General features: G+C 36.7%; 1 protein-coding gene across 4 annotated transcripts in view; it reads left to right on the top strand.

Moving 5' to 3' along the window:
- The window catches only part of ADGRB3 (adhesion G protein-coupled receptor B3), a 772,638-nt gene that overhangs the window by 398,170 nt on the left and 348,961 nt on the right, over positions 1–25,507 (top strand). For all 4 annotated transcript variants that reach the window (XM_037842636.1, XM_037842635.1, XM_037842634.1 and 1 more), the window contains 2 exons: positions 8,508–8,576; positions 11,972–12,080. In XM_037842636.1, the coding sequence (XP_037698564.1) occupies positions 8,508–8,576; positions 11,972–12,080 (178 nt within the window). The remainder of the gene's footprint in view (positions 1–8,507; positions 8,577–11,971; positions 12,081–25,507) is intronic.

Here is a 25,507-nt window from a genome sequence, read left to right as displayed (position 1 = left end):
GTGAGCTAATAAATTCCCATTGTTTAAGCCAACCCATTTCATGGTATCTATTTTTTTTTTTCATGGTATCTGTTTAAGCAGCGTAGGAAACTAAAACAACAGTCATAAGTCCTGGCTGATAATCACTTCCTCTAAGTGGCTGCTGTTCTCAATCCTTAGTGCCTGAGAGGATTCCCTATTATTTCTCTGTGTTAAAGAGAACCTTGCATCACTATCTCTTTCTAGGTATTCTTTAAACCTTGCCCTCATTATAAAGGTGAAAATAAGAGATTCAACATTAAATAACTTCCTTAAATGGGAGAGATGTTAAGCAGCCATTCCTGCTTCATAAATCAACATGATTAAATCCTACCATGAGCTAAACTTAGAAGATGGCTGTAGGCTGAGAGGAACTAAAATCTCCCCTGGAGAGTACAAAGTATGTACAACAGTCAACTGAAAGCAGGATGGGAGTCAAGGAAGTTGTAAAGAATGTGTACACTGCTCAGCCAGTAAATGCTGTGTCATGCAAATATATTATTTTGTTTAAGTTAAAAAAATACAACCAAATGTCTAATAGAGATTTTCATCCTTTCAGAATCCTTCTTTATTTCTTCAGAGTAAAGAAAATAATGAGATTTACATTAGCAAAATGTACAGGTAGTTTTCTGTTGTGATTCCACTTATTAACAAAAATTTTTCTCTTAAATTATTGTGGCATCGTGAGGGCTGTGAGAATTGCCCTTTAAGGAAAAGGTGTGTGCCAGGCACCTTCCCCTGGGACAGGACGTGCTGTGGCTGCTTCCTGTGTCCCGGGGTGTCAGTCTGTGAGGTGTGCATGATTCTCTCACATAGTGGTCTCAAGGTGTCTCAGCCAGGGCTGCCCAAACTTTGCCGGTCAGCATCACCCATCCACTGTACCTCAAAGCAGACTCCCGCTTCTGCCTCTTCATGAAGTCCTTGACCCTAAATTTAGCATGAAGAGACATAATTTTATGTAAAAAAATTGTCCATCCAAGTTATCAGAAACTCCACAGGTCAAACTGTCTTACATCATGGCAGAGGAATGAGATTAGAGTGAAAAACAGTGATTCCCAGGACAATATTCTTATGTCATTTTCAAATTGAGTCAGAGTTTCTATGAGATTTGTGACTAAAAGAAAAAGAAACATAAAGATGTCTTTAAAGACTCTAAGTTTTTGCCAAAACTAGGGAATAATAGGAGATATCCTCTTCAGTAATCTGCCCTTGCACTCCTCTGGGTCTGACAGTGTGCAGTGGTCCCAGCTTGGACACTTAGCCCTGCTGGGAGGCACCTCTTACACTAGCTTCCAGGTCAAGTCATCCCTGCTGACCTGGGTACTCTCGTCCTACAGAAAGGCCCCTGCCCTTTGATCCTCAGTTTTCCAGTGGCTCAGTTTCTTACCTCTGAATCATATTCCCCATATGTTTTTGTCTCTGATACCTGCTAGGTGATCTTTTAGGTTATTATCTCCTGTCTTCCTGAATGCTTGATGATGCCTTAATAGTTTCTAATTGCCAATGGCCAGTTGATCTGCGGTTTGGATGGATATTCTTGATAAGGGCCTAACCTACAGCATCAAGACTTTTTGTCCTGATCAATTACAAGTTATTTTGCCTATTCATCTGTTACTAAAAAAAAAAAAAAAAGTTAAAGCCCAGTTTAGAAATTATTTACTTTAAAAAAAAAAAAAAACAAATACGTTAGAACATAAGACTATTCATGTACTGATGTTGCTCTTATTCAGTTTCATTCCTATATGCTTTCTTGAATAGAAGACTAAGAATTGAGTCACAGCCAGCACACAGGGAATTGGTCATCTGTTATCCAAGTCAATCTGCAATAGGGATATGTCCATGGTTTTGTATATCATGCATGTAAATGTCATTGACCGTGTGCATAGAGGCTGAAAAAATACACGAGACTTAGCTGCAGTATAACTAGAGGTCCTTTTGGAATTTTTTCTGGTTAAATGCCTGGCCTGTTTTCTCTGGATTAATCTGTCTGGTGGAGAGCCTTCTTTATGAATTCATTTAATTCTGTTACCTGTCACTCCTGGTTTTCTTCCTACCTCTCCTCATCTCTCTTAACTTCTTCTTCTTTTTTCCCTCAGTCTCTCCAGTGTTCCCTGGTACTTAAACTTTGACTTCATTCAATTCAGCTCTATTCATGGTAATCTGATTTTTCCCCCTCAAAGCCTTCAGTTTTCAACCAGGACTGTTGATATCCAAATTTGTAACTTTTGAGCTTCAGGCTTGTGCTTAAAATTGCCAAATGGGCCTCTTCTGCTACCTATATTGTAGATTCCTCATTTTCACCTGGAAAAAAAACTAAGTTCAATATTTCCCTTCTCAACCCTGTGAAGTATATAGCATGGCTAACTGTATCACTACCCTAAATTACTTTAGCCAGAAACCAAAGCCTGATCCTTTATTCTACACTTTCCCACCTGTCCAATCTGTTACCACGTCTTCATATTTTCCTAAACCAAGATACCATCATCTGTTGCCCAAATAATTAAGATAGACTCCTTTTTGATCTCCCTATTTTCACTCTTAGTCCTCTACACTCTCTTCTTCACTCAGCAGCCAAAGTTTTGTTTTGTTTTGTGTTTTTTTAAACAAAATTCATGCCGTGTAACCATTGTGGGATCAAAGTTTCATTTGATCTATCCCCTGCCTCTCTTATTAATCCCGTATTAATATTCTCCTCCTCCTTCCGATTCAGCACCCTATTCAAGAGCACTCCAGCTACTTTGACCTTCTTTCTGTTCTTCTCACTTCATTAAGACTGTCCTCTACCCAAGTACTTTGTACTTTCTCTTCTCATTTTTTTTTCCAGAACTTCTTCCTCAAGTTTTCCCACAGCTGCTTCTTTTTCTTCATTTGGTCTTAGCTCAAATGTCACCTCCTTAAAATGCTCTTTTTTGCTGACAGCCCACTCTAAAGTAATCTTACACGCACCCACCTACTTCCTGACACAGCCATTTTGTATCCCTTTGCCTATTTTGTTTTTTTAATTGCTATCTGACATCATCTTACTTTTTCATTTGTTTACTTATTTATTTTCTCCCGTAAACCACTAGAATGTTAGCTCCATGAGGGTAGGAGCCCTCATAGTGTCTTGTTCACTGTTGTGTCTCCAGCACTTAGAACAGTGCCAGGGTATTTTTGCTTCTCAAGTATTCTCTATATCTGCCCCCTCCTTTCTATTCCCACTTCCACTGCTCTAGTTCAGACTGTCATAATCTTTACCTTGGGCTATTGAGATGTCTTCCGTCTTCCATGGTATTTTTCCTTTCACCCATCTTCATCCTTGCCAAATCCCCTTCCATTTTGCTATCTGAGTTATAATTTTATAACTATCCCTATGTCATTCTTTTGCTGAAAGAAAGAGAATTCTTACCACCAAATAGATTACGGCAAGGGTTGGGTAGCGGCAGTGGCTCATAGGTAGGGTTTTCTGTGTGGCAAAGAATGAGGCCCTTTCATTGGTTGTTGCCATGTCTACACCTGAGGGCCAACAATGAGCATTCACAGCTGCTGCTTCTCCACTAAACAGATCCTGCACCTTCTCAAAAATATGTACTTGTGCTCAAGAATTGCCTTGAGACTTCAGAATGCCATTTGGAATAGGAAGAGATTGATCCTATATTTGATCAAGATAATCAGTTTTCTTCCTTGTAAAAAAAGAGTTGGATCTCCTTTCCTGTACATAGTGAGAACTCTGGTGGTGTTGGTTATAGCAGGGGAGGGTGCTGATGTGAAGAGAAGGCAGCAAGTTAGACGGGTGGTATGTGACACATGTGGCCATGGCTGTGAAGTTTGGGAGATAAATTAGAAGATTTCCTCATCTTTCTTATGGTAGATCATCTGGAAACAGGTTTCCTCTGCAGATATCTGCATTTCCAGTTTTGAAAATCCTGATTTAGAGTTTCTTTTAAGGTAGGAACTGACCATTTAAGTTTTATTTTTAATTTCCCCAATGACTTATATATGGTAGGCCTTCAGTTGATCAATTTTAAATATTTGAGTCTTCACATTTTGCTGTCCCTTATGCTGTGCTCTGGGGGCACAACAGCGAATAAAATAGAAATAATCCCTGCTAGATTATAGGTTGGTGGAGGGGCAAGCCATAAAGCAATCATCATACAAATAAATCATAATTTTAAGATTGTGATATTCTTCAAAGGAAGGCTACATAGTGCAACAACAAAAAAAAAAGGAGCTAAGGGGATGCTGGTGGTGGTCTAGCAACAGCCTTTTGAGGAAATAGCATATAAACCTAGACACAAAGGATGAGAAAGGGCCATCCATGTAATGCATGGACAGTAGGGCAGTCCAGGAAAGAGAATTGCATGTATATGTGTGTGGGTGTGTGTGTGAGTGTGTGTGTGTGTTTCTGGGGGCTGGGAAGAAAAGGATTTAGGATGTTTAAGAAGACCAATAATCCTGGAATATAGAGAGCATGAAGCAGAATAGCATAAGATAAAGTTAGAGCAATGAGAAGAAGCTGGATCCTGCATGGCCTTGTAGCCTTCTCTAGAGTGGAGATCCATTATCTATCCTATGCTATGAATCCTCGTCCTAATGGCTTGTCCCTAATTCCGTCTTTAGCAATTGAGTCATTTTTATGTTTCCCCCTATATTTCCCATCAGAACCACCATAATTCCTTCAAACCTTCAGCTCTATATTATTCAATCTTTTCCCTTAGGGCTTGTCTTTGTCCCTCTGTGTTCAAGCATTTTGCTTCTGAATTAGGAGAGGGATACATTTCTTGTGGCTCAGCTATCCCAAATCACTAGCCTAAGCTACATGAGAGATTCAGCAAATGCTATATGCTAAGACATGCTTCAGTATATTTATACAAAGTTGTATGCAATCCATATGGTATCTGTCAACTGGAATCCAATTTGGAGTAGAACAAAGAATTCTTTACTACTTTCATAAAATAGAGTGTACTTTTTCCTTCATATGCCCAAATCTAGGACCTGCATTTAAAATGTGGCAGAAGTATTTGTGCTTCTTTCTCTTTGTGACATAACTTTTACAGAAATGATTTTCCTAATATTTCCTGCAAAGAAAAAGCAAAGATCCATACCTCTTTGACCTTTGGCTCCACACCACAACCATTTAACACAGTATCTCTCAGTAAGTATCTGATAATAACTACACTGAAAACCCCTCCCAGGAGAGCAGATGCCTAGGAAGGAGAGCTTTCTGCTGAACAAATTAAAGGCTCCAATGTGAGCGGTCAATCAGTTATGTGTTCCACATATTGCCTAAAGGGGAAGAGACATTAAAGAGGACAGGAGAGAGAGTATCACTGGTTGTGAGCAGCTGTATCAACATTATATGTGCATATTTGCTAGAATGTGGCTATAAATACAAATCATGCAGCCAGTCATAAAATAGACAACACAAAGGGAATAAAACCTTAAAGCCATCAGATATTGAACACTTACCATGTGTCAGGTCCTGTGCTAAGGATTAGCTACAAGCTTTATAACTCTGCAAGGCAACTCTGTCATCTCCATCCCATAGGTTAGAAAAGTAAGGCTTAAGTGTTCAACATTTTCCCAGAATCGCACAGTTAACAAATAATGGAGAAAATTTTAAATCGGCTCTGTCCAGCTGAAGCTCCAACCTTAGACTCTGCCAAAAACACTTGATATTTCAAATCAGGCAAGGCCATTGGGATCAGGGCCACTGGAAAAAAAAATAAATGAATTTCAAAGGTTGACATGAGTGACCTGATCCATAAATCATCAGAAGATAGCTATTACCACCATTAACAGAGCTTCAAAAGAACTCCAAGTAAGTTCTGCTGCTGTGAAAGCTGCTTTATACTTTCTTGAAGATTTCAGTCAAGTGGCATGAAATGTTATGAGTCCCCTCTTCAAAATAATCTTCTGTTCAGTTCAGTTCTGTTCTATCTATCTGTCAGATCTATGAAGAAATGCCAAAGTGACTTGATATGTTTGTGTGTGTGTGTGTGTGTGTGTGTGTATAATCAATTTTTTTTTTCCTATGCATTTGAGAGCAGTGTCAGCTCAAAGGAATGGTGCTTGGGTGTTCTTTGAAAACCTGAGGTCCTGACTTTATAATTTCATGATTGCCTGTAGCTTAAAACTTTATTAAATACTTGGTATGGACCAGGCATTTTATGTGCTGAGGATACACTAGTGAACAAGAAAGACTTACTCTCCGCATGCACACCCAAACCCAGAGATATTCAAGATTAGCTCACCATACCCCTATAGGGTCCCCATTAGTCAGTGTTACTGCTGATGGTTCCCAAATCAAATCGACAGTCAGAAGGAGAACATGTTCTGTGGCACAATCTTTATTGTTTACCAGTGTTGTGACTCTGATTTCATAAAGCTCAATTAATTATTGGCTTGGAGAATGGTACAAAGTATTTTTTTTCTCTCTGGTTAATTGAATGAATGTTGTAGGAATGTTTGATTTTATGAATGCTCTCTGGTGGTTTTTAAGAACTGAACTCTGAATTTATCATTTTTATCAAGGAATTGTATGTACCCTCTGGCCTTAATATACAGCATAGGGTTACTGATCCACTTCCAATAAAGCATGCTTTGTGAGATGTTTTCCTAGATTTGAAGAAGCATTTGCACACACTGCTTCCCATTTTCTTGGTACCTCTTGTTAGCAACAGCATGCATTTTGTCTAAAAGGTGGCAGTTGCAGACCTCAGCATAGCTAACTGGCATGTTCAAGAATGAAATCTTCAACTTTTGCTTCATTAATACCATGTCTCCTACTGAGTTAACCAGCCTTAGGCATTTGGAGAACTCTGAAGTTTAATTCTTTCTGCTCATAGGTAGAGTAACAGCTCAATGCACTGAACCTTTAAAATGTTATCACCCCCATCAGGAAATTTGAAGTGGGAAAAAATGACTGGTAGTACAAAAAGGTTATACCAATTGAAAATGTTCTAAAACAGACTTGCAGTTTTTTTCAAGAGTTGCATAAAATATCCTGTAACTTTTATAGAGGTTATGACTTGAAACATGTTTCAACCATGTGATTGCCAGGAACTATTAAAAATAAGTAGCACAAATAGTGCAATTAAATATAGACATTAACAGCTTTAAACCATGACAGTAGAGGAAATGAAAAACAGCTTTGTTTTTCTTCAAAAACACCCAGGTGATTTTATTTGGAATTAGAACAAAGGCTTGTTTTGAAAAAGCTATACAGGCAGGCAGACTGATGAGAAAAAATCATGATTATTTTCACCCTCAAGAGAGTCCTGTCCTAAGCTAATGTTTCTGTGTAAGTTGAATGCTCCTGCTAAATTCTGTTTAGACCACATAGAAGAGATGGGCTCTGAGGCCACAATCAAGCAACCAGTGTCCATGTAGCTTAAACAAATGTCAGGCCATGGCTTTACATTGCATTTTTGGGGTCTCTTTCGACCCCTAGTCAACACTTGTCTTCAGCAGGCACCCTGGCTTTCTTCTCCTGGCTCTTGTGTCTTGATGTCACAGTGCAGTGAAAGAGGACAGAAGGGTTGCTATCTGATAAAATACCTCATGTATCAAATGAGCACTTACAAGGCTGAATCCAGCCCCACTCTCTGTCAATGTGTACACAGTGACTGAAAAACAAACACCAAAATGTGCCTGTCTGCATGGCAAGAAAGCAAAAAAAAATCATTGTGGGTTCTGCTAAACAAGGTAAAACCTGTAGGTTCTCAACAGTTAGGGAGGAGAGTGATGGCAAGGATTTGGAGCTTTAATAGGAAAATATTAGCATGCCTATTCCTTCTTTCATTGTACATGCTGGCAAAGGGCATAGGAGTGTAGGATAATAATTTAAAACCAGCTAAGATTTATTGGGCACTTGCCATGTGCTATATGCCAGGTAGTTGGAAAATTTAATTTCATCTTTGCAGTAGATAGTTCCATAATCACCATTTCATAGATGAGGAAACTGCCAATAAGAGAGGGTAAGTAACCTGTCCAAAGTGAAATAGCCATGAAGGACAGAGCCAGGTTTCCAACTCAGGGAGCCTGTCACTTGCCTCAGCTTTGCCCATAGTCAGTGGTCTTCACTGTAATATCTTCCAAACATCAGTATAAGTGGCAACCAAGGTTAGTAATTAATGGGATAATTTGTAATAAAGCAAATGCCTATGAATTTCATTACAGAAGGAATAAAACATATTTGTAAGGAGTAAGTAATTATACCATAATATGGCAATAGAATATAGACTATAATGGAACAAATAATTGTGCATGAAAATATGGGTTTTACCAATTCTGATCTCTTCTGGGGTGTGTATGTGACATTATGTAGAACTCCTAGAGTTATGGTGCTGAAAATGGTTCCTTAGAGATCTTCTAGAATAATCTGTTAGGTTCATAAAGCAGTAGTGCAAAGTGTTTATAGCCTTACCACCCAATCAACCCAAATGGATGTTGCTGAAAAGTACATTATCTCATGTAATATTAAATCCTTTATCTAATTTAATTTACAGAACTTCTTTCAAATAGTTAGCAACCTTCTAGATGAAGAAAACAAGGAAAAATGGGAAGATGCACAACAGGTAAGGTTTGGATTATTTCAGAACTTAAAGTTGGCTAAGTAAAATTTTAAAAATTTAGGTAGCATTTAATTGCTTAGTATTACAAGAACATAAAAGGAGATTTTGAAAAGTTATTCTAGATTATATCAAATTGATTTTCAAGAAAACAAGTGATCTCTTTTATTATGCCAGTATGTGGATTAAACAATATTTATAAATGTGAAAAAATGAACAGTAATTCCTTAATTATTTCAGGAATTAATTCATAGTGACTATATATGCCTTACCAATCAATTTCATTCCTACAGTGAAAGATAGCAAATCTTCAAGAACATATTTCAAATTAATCTAAGCAATACTGACTAGCAAAATCATTTGCATTTGCTACAATATTACATGTTATCTGTACTATACTACATGTTATCTATACTAATATATGTTTTTATTCAAAACCAAGAATTTTCATTAAAAATTCTACTGTGATTTTTCTTTTTCTACCATGCAAGTAGTCTTACTAGTTTAGCTACTGTTTCAAAATGCCTTGCACCATCATTTGTGCTATAGTGTCTGACATATGGTTAGTAATATTCTTTTTAATTACACAAAAAGTGGATTAGAGGTCAAGGAAAGGAGAATAAACATATTTTTAAAAATCCTATATAAATTTAATGTAACTGAATGTACCAAGTTCTTTAAGTTTTCTGCTTGACCCTTGTAAAAAATTCCAAGGGAACAATATAATCTTGAAAAACAAGGGGAATATTTACTGAGGTTTGTGAACCATTCCTATTCCTTTTTCCTCTCATAATCCTGTCTGGACCTTCAGAAGTAAGGCATACCCTTTATACCTATCATGATTGGGGCTCTAAAAATAGTCCATTGTAGGCCACCTCATTATTAGGTACAAATTGTGTGCTTCTCACCATAGCAAGAAAAAAAATCACCCCTTAGTTTGAGATCTGAATCTATCTATTTCTACTAGTTTGAATTATACGTTTGTCCTTGGCATTCTTCTAGAGGACAGCCTCATTCACTCAGTGTAAAAAAAAAAAAAAAAAATGGTGTCTTTCCTTAGAATCCAGCTGCAAAGGCTAAGCACATCTTTGTAGAATGCTGGAGACTGTTAATTATGGATATATTTAGAACAAATGTATAATACCCTATTTAAAACAAGAATGCAGTTCATCAGATGACATTATTTGCTGTGAGGTCCAAACTTGAACAAATAATGAATGGTGGGAGAGCTTCTTGTAGTCAGTGGAAACTCTTGAATCATAGTCCATCTATTTGCTTGTGATTTTGAATTAGCAATATTCTTATCTTTTCGATACTTTTTAGTTGCAATGATCCTTAATGCCATTATTTAAAAAAAATGATTTGAAATACAAACAGTAACTATACTGTAGCTTTCACTGAAAGGTGCTATCATAAATTTGCCACATGGTAAATGGATCTCCAAGTTGGTGACACAAACAGTGTTAATGTTGCAAACATCCCAGAAATGAGGGATGCTTAAAATCTACCAAGGACAATCTCTTATGGGTCTCCTTATCTTATTTTAGAGTAGCCTGAACAAAATGAAATATAAAATGGAACTCTGTGTGCATGTAGAATACTGAGTAAAGTGATGAATACTGACTTCAGAAACTTTTTGCAAAGAAAATGTACACTTTTGAATGATAAAAGTTCATTTCAGAATTTGGGAGCTACTTATCTGCTCCAGTTATAAAGGATCAAACTATGCTCAGATAAAGCATCCTACTAAATTCATAGCATATTGAAGTGAAAAGAAGACTACATATTACATAGCACTATTTTATATACCATCACAATGGTTGGAGTTGACAAGTCATTAGCTTTTCCAGTCATGATTTTATGGTCTCTATTTTCATATTATCCTGAAAATGTGTGTGTCTTTAGAGCAAGGGTCTGCAGATTGCAGCCCGTGAGCCTCATGTCACCCTCCATCTGTTTCGTCAATAAAGTTTTGAAATATAGTCACACCCATTCATTTACATATTGCCTATGATTGCCTTGACTACAGAGTTGAATAGTTTTAATAGACCACAGGACCTATGAAGCCAAAAATATTTACTGTTTGGCCCTTTACAGAAAGTTTGTCAACCCTTGTCCTAGAACATTTGACTACAAAAAAACGGAAGGGTGAAAAAAACAAAAACAGCAGTAGCAGAAAGCTTTGGAGCCCACGGGGATTTTATACGCATTGTTGGAATGGGAATTTGGGCTTTTAAAGTTCATACTCAATGACTGGAAATGTAGAAAAGAAATAGGACTGCCCTCCCCACCAAATCTTTCAGAAATTAAAAATTGCAAATATTTGTGTCACACATTTTGAAGGTAATACCCGTTGTTAATATCTTCAAGTGTATGTGAGTATTTTTGAATACTCAGTGTCTTAATTTTTAAACAGATTCAACCACAAGCCCCTGTAAAATACACTGTGCCTGCTACCCACCTTACTCAACCAGTCTTTCCCCTATTCCATTCCCTTTCCAGCTCTTGCTATGTACTTACCTGCTGATCTGTCTCCCTTCCCCTTCTGCACTAGCCTTTGCACATACAAAGCAGCTAGAACACTCTAATTCACTTAATTTTTCATGGCTGGAAGCTTCCCTGGTGCTGAATGGCTAAGAGAAATGAATCTAACTTCAGAACTTTTTACTCTAATGTGGTCATATAAAATAGGCTTCCTTTATAAGCTTTATAGCTTACACATGCTAAAATTCATGTGGCCTTTTAAATCACCTTTGTATTCCACATACTACCAGCCATGTATTGCCAGAATCAAGTAAGGAAAACATTTCTTCAGTTTGCAGTGCATGAAGTAGCATGTTGTTGGGAAAAACACCTGGGCCATGGAGGCAGACAGCACTGTATTTGAATTAGCCCTATATTTGGATCCTGCTTCAGCTGTCAGCAAAGACACAGTATGGCCTTAGGTGATCTGTTTAACCTCCTTGAGCTTCTGCTGCTTCTTCATACAGTAGCTATTATAATTATTATACAATAAATATTTCTCCCAAGATTTTTATTTATTATGCAGTTTACTTAGTTGTTTGGACATATGAACATGATGACAATGAATGCAAAGAGCCCAATTTCAGGGCTTGTTCTGTTATATCTAAGTGATGGAAGGAGCCCATCAGAAGTAAAGTCATGTTATTTCTGAATAGACAATCTGACAAATAGTTTGAGTTTCCTTAGATTTACTGAGGATTAATCACTGTGTCATATCGCCTCCAGAGTGTTTGCTGTGTGACACCTTTCTCAACTAGTAATTCAAGAAGCACAGCTGTCGGCAGAAATTTCTTAAAATTCACAAGAGCATATCTGTAACCTCATTATATAGTTTTTAAAGGCTTTTTATTCCCTCTAAACTATGCTTATTTTTGTAGATTTATCCAGGCTCGATTGAGTTAATGCAGGTGATTGAAGATTTTATACACATTGTTGGAATGGGGATGATGGACTTTCAGAATTCATACTTAATGACTGGAAATGTAGGTAAGAAATAGGATTTTTGTCCCAAAATTTTTTGAAATTAAAAAAAGTTGCAAGTATCTACCCTGTGCATGTCTATGTGTAATATCCATTTTTCATATCTTCAAGTATATATGAGTAAAAATTTTATATCTAGTGTCTGCTTTGTATATAGGCCCAACCCTATATATAATACAGGCACACACACACACATATTCACATTTTTATAAATGTATACAGGCCTATTAGTGTATATCAGCATATGTATATGTAAGAGATGATATGTGCTTCTTTCCATTTGTCAAATGTTCGTTGCTATCCAATCTAATTTTGAACATGCATACTCTAATGTGCTTGAAAAAATAACTCCTCACAATCTTCCATGCATTGTTCATAAAGACACTGTTACAGTTTTGCTAGGTGTCCCAAGCAGGTGCTGAATCTGTGTGTGTTATAGAATACTTTAGAGTGCTTTAAGGGTCAGGATGATGGAGCCAGTGCTGTCAGCGCAGTTTTCCTGCATAGCTTCAAGGACACAGTGGACCTCTCAGATACCTTTGTGATGGATTCCATAAGACAAGATCCCATAAAATGAAAACATACTTCTTCACTGTTTGCCTTTAATCCTCATATTAAGCAGGAAGTACGCAGAGAAGCAAAACCTACATCTGTTTTAACACTCCCACAATTACATTGACACAACAATTATATTAATCAAATTGCACATTTCTCTTTGTGGTTGAAAAAATGGCCTGAGCAAAGGAATGTTTTTTTTTAAATATTATTTGCCTTGAATTGAGATAGGTTTACAGTTTTCTCATTTCTTTAAAGCTTTCTCTTATAATGTGACTGTGACTCAGAGAGATTTTCTTTCATTTGTCATGCTTTAGTAGTCTTCACACAAAGACCACTGAACTATAGATAGTAATGCATTTAAATAAATATACTTTACCTCTAATTATTATTCACGGGATGCTTACACTTTAGTTTCTGGATCAAGAAGAGACCATGGTGGGAGTATCAACTTGGGGGAAAGGGTGGTTTAATTGGTACAGACATAATTTTTTTTATAATTAAGGCTTTTGGTGGTTTATTTTACACTTGATTTCTTCTGAAGGTCCTTCAGTACTACAAGGACTCATTTGATCCTAGAATATCTTCCACTAAGGTGACCTCAGATTGTATTGGGTTATTGCTAATGACCGGTAATCGTCTTCAGTTGAGGAAAGTCTATGTAACAGAGGCATTTCAGTGCCCACATATCCTCTTCAGGCAGCATGAGGCCTTACCAGTTAGATTCATGTCTTAATGCCCCTTCTGAGTCAGTCTGAGGCCCAGACTTCTCCCCAGACTGGGTATCTAGCAGCTTATGCTAGTTCAAGCAAGAACGGAAGGAGCTGCTCCTTCGTATAGACAATGAGAAAAAAAAAGAGACCAAAGAAAGTCTCTTTGTCGAAGAATAGACTTAGAAATTAGAGAAAATCCAGATTAAATGTCCATTCCCAAAATGACTGGACAAAGAGAGGAAAACAAAATCTGAAGGCAAGGATTAGCATGGAGGTTTCAGGGAACACAGAGAAAGAGCCTAGAGAGATTCTGAGGATGCTGATCAGTCAAGGCTGGAGCCACTTTCCTAATGTCCTTGTGCCTTCTTTGTTGAATGGCAAAGGAGTTAAGAAGGGTACTTACTGTGCCAGATTGGACAGTTGACAAAGAAATTTACAAGTAAAATGGGGGAGAATAAACAAAGAACTATTGTTTTCTTGTCCTTCTTGTAAATGTTAACGTCTAGTTCTAAAAAGCATTGCTATTTAAAAGCATTATCAGATCAATACATAGCATTTGTTCGGAATGGGTTTGGAAAATACTTTAAAATACAAAATCAGTCTCAGGGTCTAATAAAGTTAAACTTGGACTTAAAGTAGTCTGCTTCAGAATAAAAGCATATCAAATTCTCTATAGTACTAGTATCTTTGCTATAGTAATTCTACAAATGTCTCTTTAAAAATTGCATTTATTCCTCTTTACCTTTTTACTTAACTAAAATTATGTATTTGAAAAATTTGTTTATTATTTTTTGCATTAAGATTGTTATCCAGGTTTGCCTAATTCCTTTATTATCACTAAACTTTAAGAATCATATTAAATGCAGTAACTTAAAACAATTTAGTGATGCAAATATGGCCAATATTGTCCTATATTGTCATATTATCGTCAATCTTGTTCGAGGACAGGGATTGTTCAGCCTTCTGATTGTGAAGGTAGCACAAATTATCCATATAGAGGGGTTATGTTCTGTGAGTAAAAATCTTAAACATTAGTATACTGAAAACCCAAAAGAGATCTTATTTATTGCTGATTTCCCCAAATACTAGACCAGAGTTTGATTTATAGTACTTTGGTGACTAGAATGGAAGGTATTCTCCAAATTATTTAGGTGTTTTCCAAAGTATATGCACTAACATAAAACTGAATAATAAGAATAACAATCACTTATTCATATTCTTCATGTTGTCCAATTTAATATTAGTTTATATAGAACATGAATATACTCCATTGTCTGAATTTCCAATGTTTTAAAACAAGGATGTGCACAGAGAACATTTTACAGCAGTAAATTGTGAAACATGATTGGCACTCATTCTTCATATACTCTAAATCCAAATAGTAATTATCTGTTATTGAGGTCATTCTACTGAAAGTGCACACACATACACCCACACATACACCTACAGAGACTAGGAAACTAAGAAAGATTGCTCTTCTTATTGCCATTTTCTTCAGAGTGTGTTGGATTAAGACTACTTAAATAAATTCAAAATATATTCATTTCTTTTAGAGCAACTATAAATGATTTTTTCGTAGAGCCTATTTGTATAGTCACCTCACTTTTCTGGGATATGGATAATAAGTTCCAGCAGAAAGACAGTTAATAGTCAAAAAATAAATGTCATAAAGCCCATACGATTTAATAAGAGAGTCACAGAACCTTGCTGATGTCCTATTTATTTTGTTTTAACTTTAAATATAGCCTCAGCATTTCTGTTTTCTGGTACTTGTATGAGATAAAACAAGTTGGAAGCAGAGAGTGAGCCCTTAGAGGTGCATATATAGCAAATAGAATAGATGAAATGCTGAAACAATAAGGGTGAAGAAAACCTGAAAGAATGCAACAGAATATGAAGTCCATATTGTGAAACCAGACAACTCCTTATGTCCCACTTTTGAGAGCATTAGTTAGAAGACTTAAGATAATAATTGATGTTTAAAATGATCACCTTAATTCATCAAGGTACAAATTCTTATAATCTGGTTAAGGGAAATGGATGACATGCCTTGGAAATACTTTCTTCAAAAATAGTTGAATGAAAAGTTTTGAAGCTTCTTTTATCTGAAGATGCCCCAACCTTTATCAGCTTCTGATAAATGAAAGCTCTTTTATGCTGAAAATCTATAATCTATTAACATGTGTGTGTATATGTGTGCATGTTCATTTTTCTAGGGCACAGAACCAGAGCTTTGATCAAATTACCAAGATTTAGGATCTCAGAAAGCAAAATTCAAGGCTTGGATAAACTCTTTCTACTCTTTCTACTAACAAAGATGTTAAACATGTCAATGCATTTATAAAATAATTGATATTCAACAGAGTATTTATTTTTCATATTCAAATATGAATATTACATCCAAAATAGATATGATTATAAGTACATTAATCAAAATTTACTAAGGACTAAACACTGCTAAATTGTTGATATAATTGCTAACTGAATGAATGAATGAATGCATATGAAAAATTGATATGCTTACAGAGGGATTTCAGGTTTCAAAATATTCCCCATTTTATTTTAAAATTGTATTCTAAATGTTTTAAATACGCTGGCTGTATAGGTACCAGGCTTTTTGTTTTAGCAAAAAATGTGCCTTGTTCAATTTATTAATATATTTTTTAAAGTACTTTTATCAATTAGGTCTGGTAGGACCATATCTTAATATTATTTAATGAGTTATTTTTCTTCAACAAAAATATTCTTTAAGGAGTTATTCAAACTTTCTATTTTCTCCCCAAACATTTTCTCTTCAGTCCCTTGCAAGTCTTTTGTGCCTTGCTAACCACTCTGAACTTCTTGAAACTCTCCATTCTTTTAGAATAAACTAGAATTAAAGGATAAAAATTAGACCCATTACTTAGACATATTTGAACTTCTGGGGGCAATAACATAAAACAAAGAACACGAAGCCCTAAAAAGAAAAAAGTACATTTTTTGTGTCTCAGCTGTTTGCAGTTCCAAAGACAGAATAGAATATACGGGATCCTACATGAGTGGAATGATGTGGTATGTGTGGATCTCCGGTGTTCTGAAGATTAGTCTAAGGTTACAGTGGACTGTTTTTTTAATATATATTTTTTAGTCATTTATTCTCCATAGTAACTTCATGTGGCATTTATATTTGCTTTATTTGTTAGTAAGAATGGTCTATTTTTTGTAAATTAATTGTTTTAGTTTCGGACTTGAAATTTGAATTGTATTCATCCAATTGAATACAAGGAAGATCAATGATGTGTTGCATATTGCTAGTCCACTGACTATGTTCAATTAAAAAAGAAAGAATTTATCTTTTCCTATACACATTCTTAGCTAAATGATTCAGGACATAAAAATAAAAGAATAATCTGGTCTGCAAAGGGTTTTCAGCCCAGTTATGGAGAGAAAAGAATTACACAATGTTTGCTAATGCTGCCAGAATGCAAAACACCAGAGATGGATTGGCTTTTATAAAAGGAGGTTTATTTTGTTACACAGTTACAGTCTTGAGGCCATAAAGTGTCCAAGGTAACACATCAGTAATCGGTACCTTCTCTGGAGGATAGGCAGTGGTGTCCGGAAAACTTGTGTTAGCTGGGAAGGCAAACAAAACCAAAACCAAAACCAAAGTTCTGGTTTCAAAATGGCTTTCTCCCGGGATGTTCCTCTCTAGGCTGCAGTTCCTCAAAACTGTAACTCTTGGTCGCCCTTGGGGTATTTGTCCTCTCTTAGCTTCTCTGGAGCAAAAGTCTACTTTCAACAGCTGTCTTCAAACTGTCTCTCATCTGCAGCTCCTGTGCTTTCTTCAAAGTGTCCCTCTTGGTTGTAGCTCCTCTTCATAATGTCACTCTCAGCTGCACTGAGCTCCCCGTGTCCGTCAGCTCATTTATATGGCTCCAGTGACTCAACTTAGACCCACCCCGAATGGGCAGAGCAATACCTCCATGGAAATTATCCAATCAGAGTCATCACCCACAGTTGGGTGGGGCGCATCTCCACAGAAACACTCAAAGAGTTACAATCTAATCAACACTGATAATGTCTGCCCACACAAGATTACATCAAAGATAATTGCGTTTGGGGGACACAATGTATTCATACTGGCACACACAAATAAATAAAATACCAAGTTAAATTTGTCATGTGTTACAGTAAACCAAATGTTACAGAGATTTATTACAAGAGATGTTGCCCTATGTAAGAATGTAGAATAACTTCTTAAGAAAGGAGGCATTTGATGTAGACTTTGAAGGATGGCTGGATTGCTGACAATTAAAAATGAAGGGCAGTCAGTAACAAAGAGATGGGCCACATTCCAGGATGTTCTTTTAGCAAAGATGGTATAGAGATGGCAAAGTCAAGATTGTGTTTGATCAAAACACATATGTACATAGGGGCAAGATGGCGGCATAGAGGGGAGTGGAAACTAAGTAGTTCCCCTGGAACAACTAAAAAAAACCAGAAACAACTAGTAAATAACCCAGAATAACTGCGGGGGGACAAACGAGACCATCCATTCATCATACACCAACCTGAATTGGGAGGAATGCCCGAGAACACAGCATAAAATCTGTAAGTAAAACCTACGGAACCAGGTCGGGAGACCCCCTCCCCCATAGCCCGAGCTGCAAAGCCTCATGGTGCCACAGAGAAGCTCTCTCCCAGCAAGCTAATATAGCTCAGCTGAGCTCCAACTGGGGTTTTAAGTAGCGAGTGTGAACTGCTCACTACAGGTACGCAGCCCCAAAAAACAGACAGAGGCTTTGGGTGACGACTGACCTGGGAGAGCCGGAGGGTCGCCTTGGACTCGGTCTGAAGGGGACTATCTGTTTCTTTTTTGGCTCAGTGGAGAAAGCCCCAGTCATTTTCAGTTTCCAGGGCTGTGACTCTGGGAAGGGTGGAGACACCACAAGCAGAGGGCGAGACCATTGAAATGCTAATGACCTCCACCTGAGGGGTCTGTCTTCTCTAGGAGGAAAAGGGTGGGGCCCTTTCCATTCAGAACCAGACCCCAGAGCCTGGGGGAACACGGCCATACCTCCTCACATCAGTCAAGAATTAGAGGCTAACAGGCGCCACCTGCTGGGCAGAAAAGCACAGTGACCCGAGGCATCACAGGGTGCAGCAATTTTGTAAGACACACCCTCAGGGAAACCAGATACTGAATATTTCTTCCGTCTGGGACCTGAGCCTGTCTGGTCTGGGAAAACCTGATTTGGATAAACAAGGAAACCATGCCTAGACAACAGAAAATTACAACCTACACTAAGAAAAACAAAGTTATGGCCCAGTCAAAGGAACAAACTTACACTTCAACTGAGATACAGGAATTTAAGCAACTAATGCTAAATCAATTCAAAAAGTTTAGAGAAGATATTGCAAAAGAGATAGAGGCTGTAAAGGAAACACTGGACATGTATACGGCAGAAATCAAAAGTTCAAAAAACCTACTAGTAGAATCTATGGAAATGACAGGCACAACACAAGAGATGAAAGACACAATGGAAACATACAACAGCAGATCTCAAGAGGCAGAAGAAAACACTCAGGAACTGGAGAACAAAACACCTGAAAGCCTACACGCAAAGGAGCAGATGGAGAAAAGAATGAAAAAATATGAGCAACGTCTCCGGGAACTCAAAGATGAAACAAAGTACAATAATGTACGTATCATTGGTGTCCCAGAAGGAGAAGAGAAGGGAAAGGGGGCAGAAGCAATAATAGAGGAAATAATTAATGAAAATTTCCCATCTCTTATGAAACACATAAAATTACAGATCCAAGAAGCGCAGCGTATTCCAAACAGAAGAGATATGAATAGGCCTATGCCAAGACACTTAATAATCAGATTATCAAATGTCAAAGACAAAGAGAGAATCCTGAAAGCAGCAAGAGAAAAGCAATCCATTACATACAAAGGAAGCTTAATAAGACTATGTGCGGATCTCTCAGCAGAAACCATGGAGGCAAGAAGGAAGTGGTGTGATATATTTAAGATACTGAAAGAGAAAAACCACCAACCAAGAATCCTGTATCCAGCAAAGCTGTCCTTCAAATATGAGGGAGGGCTCAAAATATTTTCTGACAGACAGACAATGAGAGACTATGTGAACAAGACACCTGCCCTACAGGAAATACTAAAGGGAGCACTACAGGGTGATAGAAGACAGGAGTGTGTGGTTTGGAACACAATTTTGGGAGATGGTAGCACAACAATGGAAGTACACTGAACAAAGGTAACTATGAATACGGTTGAGAGAGGAAGATGGGGAGCATGTGAGACACCACAAGAAAGGAGGAAAGATAACGACCGGGACTGTGTAACTTGGTGAAATCTAGAGTATTCAATAATTGTGATAAAATGTACAAATATGTTCTTTTACGCGGGAGAACAAGCAAATGTCAACCTTGCAAGGTGTTAAAAATGGGGAGCGATTGGGGGAGGGATGCAATCAGCATAAACTAGAGACTGTAACTAATAGAATCATTGTATCATGCTTCCTTTAATGTAACAAAGGTGATATACCAAGGAGAATGCAGATAAGAGGGGGGGATAGGGGAGGCATGTTAGACACTTGACATTGGTGGTATTGTCTGATTCTTTATTCTACTTTGATTTAAGGTTATTTTTCCTTTTGCTGCTTCCTAGCTGTCATTTTTTTGTTTCCTCTTTCTTTTGCCTCTGTACCTTCTTTGACTCTCCCTCCTGCCTTGTGGAAGAAATGTAGATGCTCTTGCTTAGTATGAGCAGAATGTTCAATTAGGATGAACTTAAATGTTTGGGAATGAACAGGGGTGTTGGTAGCAAGATATGAGAATAACTAACAGCGCTGAATGGTGTGTGAATGAGGTGGAAAGGGGAAGCTCAGAGTCATATATCTCACCAGAAGGAAAGTTGGAGGTCAAAAGATGGAAATGTATAAAACTGAATCCTATGGTGGGCAATGTCCATGATCAACTGTACAAATACTAGAAATCACTTCATGAACCAGAACAAATGTATGACAATACAATTAGAAGTTAATAATAGAGGGGCATATAGGGAAGAACTATATACCTATTACAAACTATATATTACAGTTAGTAGTATTTCAACATTTTTTCATAAACAGTAACAAGCGTACTATATCAATACTAGGAGTCAACAATTGAGGGGGGTTGGTTAGGGATAGGGGAGGTTTAGAGTTTCCTTTTCTTTTTTTCTTTTTTCATCTTTCACTTTATTTCTTGTCTGGAGTAATGAAAAGTTTCTAAAAATTGAACAAAAATTAAGTGTGATGGATGCACAGCTGTATGAGGGTACCCAGGGGCAAGTGATTGTACACTTTGGATCTTTGGATAATTGTATGGTATCTGAACAATCTCAATAAAAATGAAAACAAGCAAACAAACAAACAAACAAACAAAGATTGTTCATAATAGTATATAGAAACACCAAAAAAAAAAAAAAAACCACATATGTATAGAAGTGAAATAAAATTGGAAAAGCATGTTGAGACATGGTGAGATGGTTCTGAATTCTAAGACAATAGGGAACCACTGAAACTTGGGCTGATTAAAGTTCTACTTTCGTAGAACATGTTGTAGCAGAACATAGAGTTTATTGAAGACTATAAACATGGACCCTGGTTAGAAGGCTTTTTATAGTTATCTATTCAAGAGGTAAAGAAGACTTGAATTAGTGGCAATAACAATAGAAACCAAAATGTAGGTATGAGCTTGAGATTCTGTTTGAGCATGGAATTGATAGGATTCCAAAACTGATCGGGGTGTTGAAAAGGAATTGAGGTTATACTTATTCAATAAACATTTGAAAATATCTTCCATGTATTGATATTTAGATGCAAACGTAATCTCCAAGTGAAAAAGAAAATGAGTTCTCGGGCTTTAGTAGAGAAGTCAAATCTCTAGATACACATTTGAGAATCAATGCATACAAGTAATATTTGAAGCCATGAAGGTGTTTTGGATTATTGAGACAGTAATAAGAGAGAAGACACATATGGCAAGGCCTACATTAAACAAAGTATCAGGGCAGATATCAGAGTAAGAATGGTCAGAGGTAGGCAGAACAAGGCAGTATAAAATCAGTGTCATGTAATTAACGGGGGGAGGGACTATTTCAAAATGAATACTATAGTTAAAATTAATTGCTAATGAATTAGAGTATTAGAGTTGAGAAAACTCAACTCACGGTATGACATGAAAGTTCTCTAGGAAAAGTGCACACACAAGTGAACATGATCTAAATTTCAGCACTTGTTAGGTGATTTCAATGATTTACATTGTTAACATTTGATACAGTTATCTCTACGAATTTAATTTGCTCAGATGAATGTTGCTACACCCACTGCTATCTCACTAATGTTCCATAGAAATTATTCAAAGTTGGCAATATCAGATAGAAAGTGAATGTTTTTAGGCTACTAATACCCCCAATACCAAATGATGTAATTATTAGCTGTAAGAAATTTCAAAAGTTGCTAGTGTGTATAAGCCCTAAGAGATGTAAGATTCTGGAAAATATAGTTTCACTTTTTCTCCAGGAATCCAATAAGGCCATTGCCTTGAAAACATTCGAGTTATGACATTTTTCTTAGCCCAGCTAAATATCACTGTCTACTCTTGGTTTAGAAATGTGAAACACTGGGCTTTTCTGAATGAACATTCATACTTGATATTTTCTGAAACTGAATCCAAATGCAATCTGAAGAAAGGTATAATACAATTTTGACACCTTCACTCTCTGCACAATGCCATCTCATCAACATCAAATCTATGTGCCTTCTAACTTTCACTGGTAAAACAGTCATTTCCTTGGGTAAATATCTTGTTCTTCAATTGAGAAAACAACTTTCAATATGATGATGTAATTATAAAAATAAAGTTGCTTCTCTTTCCAGTCTTATTTTCCTTTTTGTTACTGTTTAGTTCTGTGGTTCATACATCTCCATCACCTGTTTAACTTCCTTTCTTTTAAAAATAAGGCACTTGTAGTCAGTTGACACCAAGTCTGAGAAATACATAATTTAACATCCTTTTTGTTTATTTGCAGCACCTGACGTCTGTTCAGTCAGCTAGACTTGGCTTTGAAAGTATCAGGTTCTTCCTCCATTTGCTGCCTTTCTACCACTCTTGCTAGACACGTGAAGCAAGTGGCATGTTTTTCTGTAGGTCAAAAAGAGAAAACCAAAAATATCTGTTCCTCTGTGGTGCTAATGTACTGGCTCCCATGAGAAAATAAATAATTTAAACATAATTTTAAACTATGGTCTGGAATGATATGCTGCACTGTGAGTTATTTATTTCTCATTTAATAGGAATTATCTTTTTCTGTTTTCTATGATCCACATATTCCAAATTGCTGGAGGTGGAGACACTGGGAAGGTTGTTGTGAAAGGCCATATCAGATCCTGCTAGTGGCAAGAGATCCCTAATACTTAGGGGATGTTGATTGGCTCTCTTCCACCCATTTTAGAACCTTAGTTTTAGGGGGTTCCTAATGTCAGTATAGTAGATTGGTAATGATTCATGGATTTAACTTGCTTTAAAGATGTCCCAGATATTCACTCAACAAGTACGCACTAGGCTCTGTTCTAGGTTCTGAGGATTTAGCAGTAAAAAAATCAGACAAGGCTTTTGCTCTTGTGAAACTTGGGTTCTATAGTGCAGAGACAAACATCAAACAAATGCTGTCTAACATGTTCAGTGATAATAAGTACTATAAAGAGAAATAAGGCAAGCCATTAGGTTAAGGGATCAGAGGTTGAAGAGAGGAGTGCCATTTTAGATAGGATGGTCAGGGAAGGCCTCTCATCAGATAAGTGGTATTTGAATATAGACTTGGATGCCATGAGAGCATGAGTCACAGTGATATGTCGGGACCCCACAAGGAGAAGAAATAGTAAGTACAAAGGCTGTGATGCTTCCACGCTCTCTGTATATTAGGGGAGCAAGAGGAAGCCTGTGGTGCTGCAGTGGCTGAAGTCGAGGCAGTGGAAGGAGATGAAGTTAGAGAAGGAGTGAGGAGCCAGATGGTGGAGGGCCTCTGTCTATGTCTGAGTGGGATGCAAAACCATTAGAGGACTTGAACAGAAAGGTGAAATGATCTGAATTATGTTCCAAAAGTATTATTCTGGCTACTGTGTAGAGAATAATAGACTGTAGAGGGCATGAGAGGATATGGAGAGACCAATAAGGAGTTTATCACAATAGGCCAGGGGAAAGAGCATAGTGGTTTGGACCAGGCGGCAGTGGAAATGCTGAGAAGAGGTCAGATGCTGGATGTATTTAGATGGTTGAGCTGACACGGTTTACTAATAGAAATAGTGTGTGAAAAAAGGGGTTCAAGGAAATGTGTCCACTGCATCTTTAAGAATGCAGCTACATGAATAGGATAGCTTTTGAAAAGCATACTGAAAACAAGTACCAAAAGTCTTCTTTGGCAATGATTTAAATGTCTCTAAATTTTAAAGCAAGCTTTTATTTTTTTTTTTTTTTAATTTGTTCTTTGTCCTGAGTCCAGCACAAATCATTGCTCTTACAGTTAAGCCCATTTCATTTTTACTCTTCTTAGTGAATTTGAACAGTTCATCCTTAGACATTGTCAGAATTCTGTCACAATTCCATCAACCGAAAACTTAGGCAGAGGCTAGAATGAAATTATTCATTAAAACGGCTTTGTAAAGCTTTAAATCAGCTTGAGCTGCCAGTTAAATGAAATAGATCCTATTTTCACTAACATTTTTGTGTTTTTTCTTCTATTTCTTAACTCCTAGAGCCTCAAGAATGGGTGAACTCTTAAGGGTCAAGCACATCTAACCATAAACCAGACAGCTTCATTTTGCTTTCTTAAACTGCTTTGTATTTTTTTTTTTAAGCAAAATGGATTATCTATGTTGGAAAGGTCTTTGCAAAACATGTTTATCTCTACAGCATAAAAAAAAAAGTGTTACTTGTGGAAGTACTACGTCCTGGTTATATCCCTTGACCTTAATTAGAGTAAAAAAAACACTAACCTTGTTATGCTGTTTCAAATTATCAGTAGGCCTGTTTTCTCTTAGAAGTTACCTGGAATGAAAAAAAAAATATTTCCAGGTTTATGAAATCTGTTTTATAGAGCTTAGGTACTCAAGAACATAAGCATTCATGGAATCATTAAATAATGCTTCTTATCCTTGAAAAATGCTTCCAAACTAGAAACATTCTTTTTCATTTTGAATAACCCTGGTGCCCTAATCTTTTCCTATATTATCCCTGTATTTTCCTGAATTCTAGTTTAGTCCTAACTACTCTTCTGCTGTGAATTTCTCAAATAGGCTCCAGATCTTGTTTTAACAGCTTTTGCTTTTTTGTCCTAATTTAACTTATCATTAAGAAAGAATAGAATCCACATATTTTTACTTTGGAATGCGTCTTTTCTTGCAGTACCTTATGTATACATTATGTGAGTTTGTATTTTAATGAAAATTCGCTAGTATCAGATAACGGCTATTATTCTATGGAACTCTTGCCAGAAGTGCCATTTGAATACAATGTATGGGAAAAGGTTTTTATTTTTTTCCTCTTTTTATTCCTCAGGTTTTCCAAGAAAAGTTTTGGTAAAGTATCCTGTATATCTGACCAGCATGTTATACCATGTTCCCTAAATTAATGCTATCATAAATTCACAAAACCATTTACTCCTAACAACCTTGATGCCTGAGTTTCAAGGGCATTCACACAATTTGTCCTATGTCAGTGATTCTCATTCACAGTGGATGCATTTTCCCCCCCTTTGGGCCTAAGTAATTGAAAGTTGAAGATTTGTTTCATTATCTTGCTCAACCAACCACACTTTAACCTACTTCTGTTATATAAAGAACTTCAGTGTAGCTTTTGATGTGACACTAGGGAAATCTTTCTCTTATATTCTGTGTCTTTATATCAAGGTAAAATAACTTCTGGCTGTTTTTGTTTGTTTGTTTTGTTTTGTTTTTGTTTTGTAGTAATATTCTTCATGTATGCCTACTTTATTAGAAAATTTAAAATTGTTTTTCAGCTGATTACATACTTTAAAGGATATGTCTGAATTATGTCTTTCATAAATCGTTTATGATAAATCTTAGCTGTGAAGTTTTGTGAACATGTTACTTATTTAGTCTC

This window comes from Choloepus didactylus, chromosome 7 (assembly GCF_015220235.1).
Source record: "Choloepus didactylus isolate mChoDid1 chromosome 7, mChoDid1.pri, whole genome shotgun sequence".
Classification (NCBI taxonomy): domain Eukaryota; kingdom Metazoa; phylum Chordata; class Mammalia; order Pilosa; family Megalonychidae; genus Choloepus; species Choloepus didactylus.
The sequence above is the reverse complement of the archived record's forward strand: the minus strand, read 5'-3'. Positions and strand labels throughout refer to the sequence as shown.